At 37.7% G+C, this 6,058-nt stretch overlaps 1 protein-coding gene across 10 annotated transcripts in view; it reads right to left on the bottom strand.

Annotated features, from left to right (window-relative positions):
- Window positions 1–1,418: 1,418 nt before the first annotated feature.
- The window catches only part of CDC14B (cell division cycle 14B), a 56,265-nt gene continuing 51,625 nt past the window's right edge, over window positions 1,419–6,058 (bottom strand). For 5 of the 10 annotated variants that reach the window (XM_051642793.1, XM_051642803.1, XM_051642798.1 and 2 more), the window contains one exon: window positions 2,852–5,981. Coding sequence is in view for 5 of the 10 variants with exons in the window: in XM_051642803.1 (XP_051498763.1) it covers window positions 5,918–5,981 (64 nt within the window). In the remaining 5 variants the exon portion in view is untranslated. Of the gene's footprint in view, window positions 2,240–2,851; window positions 5,982–6,058 lie in introns of those variants that run through there. The other 5 variants (XM_051642794.1, XM_051642799.1, XM_051642802.1 and 2 more) reach the window with 2 other exon arrangements.

Genomic DNA, 6,058 nt, shown 5'->3' with positions numbered 1-6,058 from the left:
CCTGTGTTCTGTTGTCTTTACAATATTTTACAGATAATTAATAGGGCTCAATAAGCTGCTGTCTGCTCTTCATGACATTGGTTCCTATGTCTAGATTTGAACAATAGTTACTATTTGAATGAAAGACAAAGTTTTGCATACTGTAATCAGCAGGATAGCTTTATCAAAAGGTGAAAATAACAGCAACAAGGAACAGAGTTATTTTTTCTGGGTAGAGAAAAAATAAGTTGGTATACTATAATCCAGGAATTCTGTGCTTATTAGTGGTTTGGATGTTTCTGTTACTTGAAGATTGAATGCTGTTTGCAGATGTTTTCCTAGCTCTAGCAAAGGCTCTGAACCTTGGCAGCTGTTGTGGGAAAAGTAAAACCTGGTAACCTTTTCACTGAAGCTTCCAGTGAAGTGAAAGATGACCATAGGCTACAAAAGGTCTTACTAGTGGGAGGAAGGGAAGGAATACTACAAATAAGGGGGAGATTCCAGCAAACGAACCTTAACTAAGTTCACTTGAAAATAAGAGATTATGTTAGTGTGGAAGAGGTGGACAAAAAAAATCACCTAGAAGCATTGCACCAAGACAAGTGTCACCTACTTTGAGTATTGAGTAGAGATTCAGTCCTAGGAGCATGGCATTTTGGTAAGAATGATAAAAGATTAATCTGGTAATGGCAGTACTTGGACTTGGGAAGATACAGAAGTGGGTCTATAGAGAAATGTGAGAATTGGTCTGCTTCAGTATTTGCATGGTATTTATCTTCCTGCTCCTGGCAGCAATCACTTTGTTATCTTGTGTTACCAAGAGCTGCCGCCAAGGGCCAGGCCCTGTCTGGTCCCTCCATCTGCGTACAAGGAGTTTGGGATTTACCACGTTACCCTGTTTGTGACATAACTGGACTGAAGCAACAGGCAAAGCTGGAAGAGCTAAAGTCAAGCACTGGTGACATAGGAGTTCTTTGTGTCTGCTGCTGTGCTGCAGGGCCACTGCAGGCTGGGGCCAAGGGATAATAAACATGAGCTGCTGCTTGGGATGTCCAGTTTTGCCACATTCTGCAGCAGAATTGTGGACTGGGTCACAGTTTGATAGGGAGTACAGGGACCAAGAGTGGAACTCTTTGCAGGACAAACTTACTGGATGCCCTCTCCCAGTTCCTTTTGTCACAGCCTCACACTTGGATCGGGTTCTTGGAGGGTGTCATGCTTAATATCAGGTTTACTTACTTGAAGATGGCTTACATCACACAGCATTTTTTATTTACAGTGACAAAGTATATTGAAAATACAACATAAATGTAAGTTACACTTTGCAAAGGACAGCAACTGCAATATGCAGTTCAATCATAATACCAGTGTGATTGCCATTACTGGTCCTCATGGGATCCTTACGATCACCACATAGGGTGGCCCTAGTTGCCAGGATTTGACGTTGATACCACTGCCAGCCTGTTTCATTCTGAAATTATTCTGGCAGTTGTCTGGAACTTACACTCTTTATGTGTGCATTCTCCCCTTGCTGGTCTGGCCAGCTCAGGGAGACATTCACTCTAAAGAACTGGGAAGGAACATTTACACCATCAGGTGATCTACTCAGCTGTTGACAGCCACTTACCTAAATCATCAGCCACCCCTGGGGCCCCTCTTACGCTGAGGTAAAGTCATCTTTGCAACAGCTGTGGTCCCTGACACCCTGCATCATTCCCTGAGCTGCACAAGCACATCACCCATGCCTGCATCCTCTCGCCATTATTTTAGGGGCTTACTGTCAGTCAGTCACACCAATGTGAAACCAATCCCAAAAACACAAATGCAATAAAAAGCAAGCATCTCTTCCTCAACAAACTCCCAGTGATTTCGGCCTAAAGATGCAGTTTCTTTTTTAGCAGCAGCCTTGAGTATTTCTAACTGGCACATCTATTTTGCTACAGCCTCTTTTCCTCTGCTACAGGCTGTGTAGAAACTCTAATGCAAAGAAGGCTAAATAGACCCAAAGCGAAGTTACTCAGAAATGTTGTAAACAGGTAATTCTTGCAGTGTACCAGCTTGTCAATGGGTTTGACCTAGGCCACTGTTCTGTTGTTCTGTGTAGGATTGTTCAGTCCTCCACCCTTCCCTGTCCAGTGCCAGTACTCTATACATCTATACTCTAATGATATGATAGTGCTTACCTGCTTTCCTCTGGACATCACATGCATAAATGGATGCATCCCCAGGCAAAACCCACCATTCACACTTCAGCAGGCAACTAGTGGTTTAAACATTCATGTTAGAACACAGATGAATGCAGTTTGCAACAGATGAACACAGACTTTCCAACCATAAAACCACATCTTTGGAGCAAGGAAAAGGTTACTTGCTTATCAAACAGGCTCTGTCTGAGGTGTGCAAATTCTGCATTTCTTACGGAGGGAAGGTATGGGCATTTGAGTTAGCTTGTATTTTTTGCTGTTGTGTTTGGAATTAAACTAGAACACAATCAACTCTTACACAAAAATAAGTATTCCTGAAAAGTTAATTTTTACTTTTGAGAACCTTCACTTTCATGGTTAAGTATCAAAGTATGTAATATTTAATATGATGCCTGTTTCCAACTAGAATCCCATCCATGTTTTTTACTGGGTGGCAGAATCCCAACAATTCACATACAATTACTCTTGTCCAAAGTGAGTCCTCTGAAAAGTAGAGCCAAAGTTTTCCATTTTTTAAATTAGAAGAATGTATGTTTTAAGAAACTGTGCTTTAATTAAAGCAGCTGAGATTCTTGCATTATTTTTCAGAGCACACGAGTCAGTGTGGTACAAATCAGCTTTGTGCTGAATGTTTTTTTTAGAATACTGTAAATAAAAGTGAGAAAGCAAACTTCTGATTATTTTATTTTTACACAATTCATGGCTGCAATTCTCACTATTCAGTATTTTGTATAAAATCAAATACAATATGCAGTTATTTTCAAGTGAGACACAAATGCATACTGAACTACTTAATATTACAAGGTAATATGAAACTTTATCTTAAAAATAACTTCAGCAAAATAAACTCCCATTCTGTCAATCCAAGTTAAAAAAATATTATTAGAAATATACAATTTAAAAATAATCAGGATGAACAGTACTGGTTACTCAAGAACTTTTAGGTCTTGATAGTCTGAACGTGATTTACATAAGACAAACAGTCGGCAAACCGTTAATATAAAACTGCAGTGCCACAAACTGGTGAACATCACATTTTTCTTTTTTTTCTTTTCCATTTTAATGCATGAGTCTCTACAAATCCTATGTAATTTTTTTAAATCGGCAACACCTCCTCTGCTGTCATACTGGGGCCAAACGACAAGGTCTAGGTTAAGCTATTGATGCTGTAATGGATGCTAGAAATTTGAACCAAGATATTACAGTTTTTGAGTATGTTGCATATTTTTGAATATGAGATCAAGGGAGAATCCATGTGTATTTGAAAGAGTGGAAATAATTTGTATGGAAAAACTCCTATTTGATGACAGCAGAAACAAATTCCTTCTGCTGCTCAGTGGTACTTTGGTGATGCAGCTGCTATCACACATTCCATTTTGGCACATAATAATTAACAATTAAAAAAATATTTAGAAACCAAGGACTCCCCTACCCATGCCCACTCTTCATTCTTGTACTTAAGACAGCTTTGGTATGGTATAATAAAAATGCTAGACCAAATACTAAAAATTCAGAATTAAGCAATACAATCAGATGGGACACAATGAGGTAATGTGTTAATTTTCCATATAAGGCTGTTTATAGAGTTCAAATGTAAAATACCTTTGACATTACTGTGTTTCTTACTTAGATACTGGGTGGTCAAAGTAGTATCCTGAAACACATTAATGCCAAACATGCAGTTTCGGTTTAGCTAGAGTTGCTATTGTGTGTGTTTGTGCATTGTTTTATGCAAATTTACTTCTCATGAACCTGAAAGTGCTAATGGCTCTGCTGGTTACTTAAAAAAAAGCAAATTCCAATTTGGAATTTGAAAGGGGTGTGAAACACTGCTTATTTTTAGGTTAAAACCAAAGATGCTAAAAGAGGAAGCTCAGCTGAGAAAAGGGCAAAGCCAATCACTAAACATTACTAAATCTTGTTTTGACTTTCACCCCTTCACCTCACTAGTTTAATTGCTTCTGACTTCCAAGATTTTACTCAAAAATAAACACAGATTAATATTTGTTCAACACATCTACTATCCTGGTTACCTGTACTTCAGCTTTTGGGCAAGAGGCTTACTAAAATCAAGGAATTTTAATCAATATATCAGAATGAATCCTGTTCCTCTACTTTAGGTACTTTTCACCTGTAAGAAAACTATGGTGAAGGTGAAGAGGAGAACAAAAATATGTGGGGTCTGAGCCTTTATTCTGTACCATACAAGTCTCTTGTTTTCTTTATATTCATATTTGCAAATTTGGACTAAAATTACTTTGCATCCTGCTTCCCTTCCATCTTGTGATGCTCTTGCCACCAAATGTTTTCAAGCCAAGCTGCGGTTAATCAGACTGGCACTCAACAACCACCAGCCAAACAGAAAGCTTAATTTTTCATTTAAAAGAATGTAGACTGGAAATAGTCACTGAACCTGCCCAGTTACATAAATAAAAAGAAAACTGTATCCTTTGCAGAGGTAAGCTGTATCTTTAAAAACTTAAGTTAGTCCACTGTTAAGATTTCAGATCTCTCCATTTATTCTACTTTCTACTGTAAGAGTAGTCAGTAAATCAACAGATAACTGTATAATATTTAAGGCTATGTGGTAACAGTACTCATCTGAGGGATATGCAGCTATAAACTTCAGTTGGCAGACACGGGTACATCACTGCAAAGCCAGGTTTGAGTCTTAATAGTGTGAAAAGTGGTATGGAAAAAATGCTGCCCATGTTTTAAGACAGTCCTGTAGTGGATGAAAATTTCAGTCTCAGACAGGTTCCTCTAAAAATTGCACTGCTTTTTAACAGGTAAGCTGTAGTTTTAAAAGTTTATTAGATGTTAAAAACTATACCTGCCCCTGAGTTCCACTACCAGTTTTGGTTGCACAGCAAACTTATTTTCCCTTTTTTTGCATGCTGCACTCATTATGTGTCTCAAAGCTAAAAAACAGTGACAACCAGATGTTAACAAGTTTATGAATAAAATTAGGGGAAAATCCTTACCATTTTACCTATGGCAATCTAGAGTTTCACCTAAAAGGCTTGAAGGTAGGAGAAGACACAGTAATTACATATCAATATGCAATTTAAAGCAATTACAACTACTTAGAAGAGCCATTGGTTGTGATCAACTAAAAATCTATTACTATGAAAAACAATTTAATTGCTTACAGTTACTTTTTTCAAAATAAACCACACAACCTTTGAAAATAAAACACTCTCCAGTGGACAGTAGATACTTCGTGTACTCAGTACTGTGGCTTCATTAAAAACTTCATACAAAATAAGAAAGAATAGCCAATTAATGCAGGAGAGTACAATACTATAGGGAAAAAAAGCTTTTGTGGTAGATTTGCAGTCTCAGTTGGAGACTTGAGCCCAATCTGAATGGACAACACAGATTTACATATTTAAAAGCTCTCACCATCTCATTTCTGGTGGTCAGCAGCTAAGTGATTGCCATAACAATTTTTACACATGCATCATACATACTAGCAAGCCCTCTTTATAATAGAGAGCTTAAGTATTTACACCTGAGTCTAAATGTACACAGATTTTCTTGGTTTTATTTGAGGAATCGTTAGCACATTAGGCTAGTGTCTACCAAATGTCTTATTGTAAGTTCATTGTATTCTACAAGTATGGAAGAGATCCTTCTGTTTCACTTTTGCTGAAAAATGGAGACAGAGTATTCTTCCTTGAATTGCATCAAGTCCCATCTAGTCATATCCCCTTCATTCCTGAATATCCTCTTCAACACTGATTGCTTATTTGAAATTTAATGCAATACTCTTCTAGTCCGTGGATGGACTGGCTGCTGAAACAAAACATTTGAGGAAAAAAAATATATATGTACTTTGCAGGTATTTCAAGCAAACATTTTGGGCAAGGTAA

The sequence above is a fragment of the Apus apus genome, chromosome Z (assembly GCF_020740795.1).
Source record: "Apus apus isolate bApuApu2 chromosome Z, bApuApu2.pri.cur, whole genome shotgun sequence".
NCBI lineage: Eukaryota > Metazoa > Chordata > Aves > Apodiformes > Apodidae > Apus > Apus apus.
Note: the sequence above shows the minus strand (reverse complement) of the source record. Positions and strands in the feature narration are given on the sequence as shown.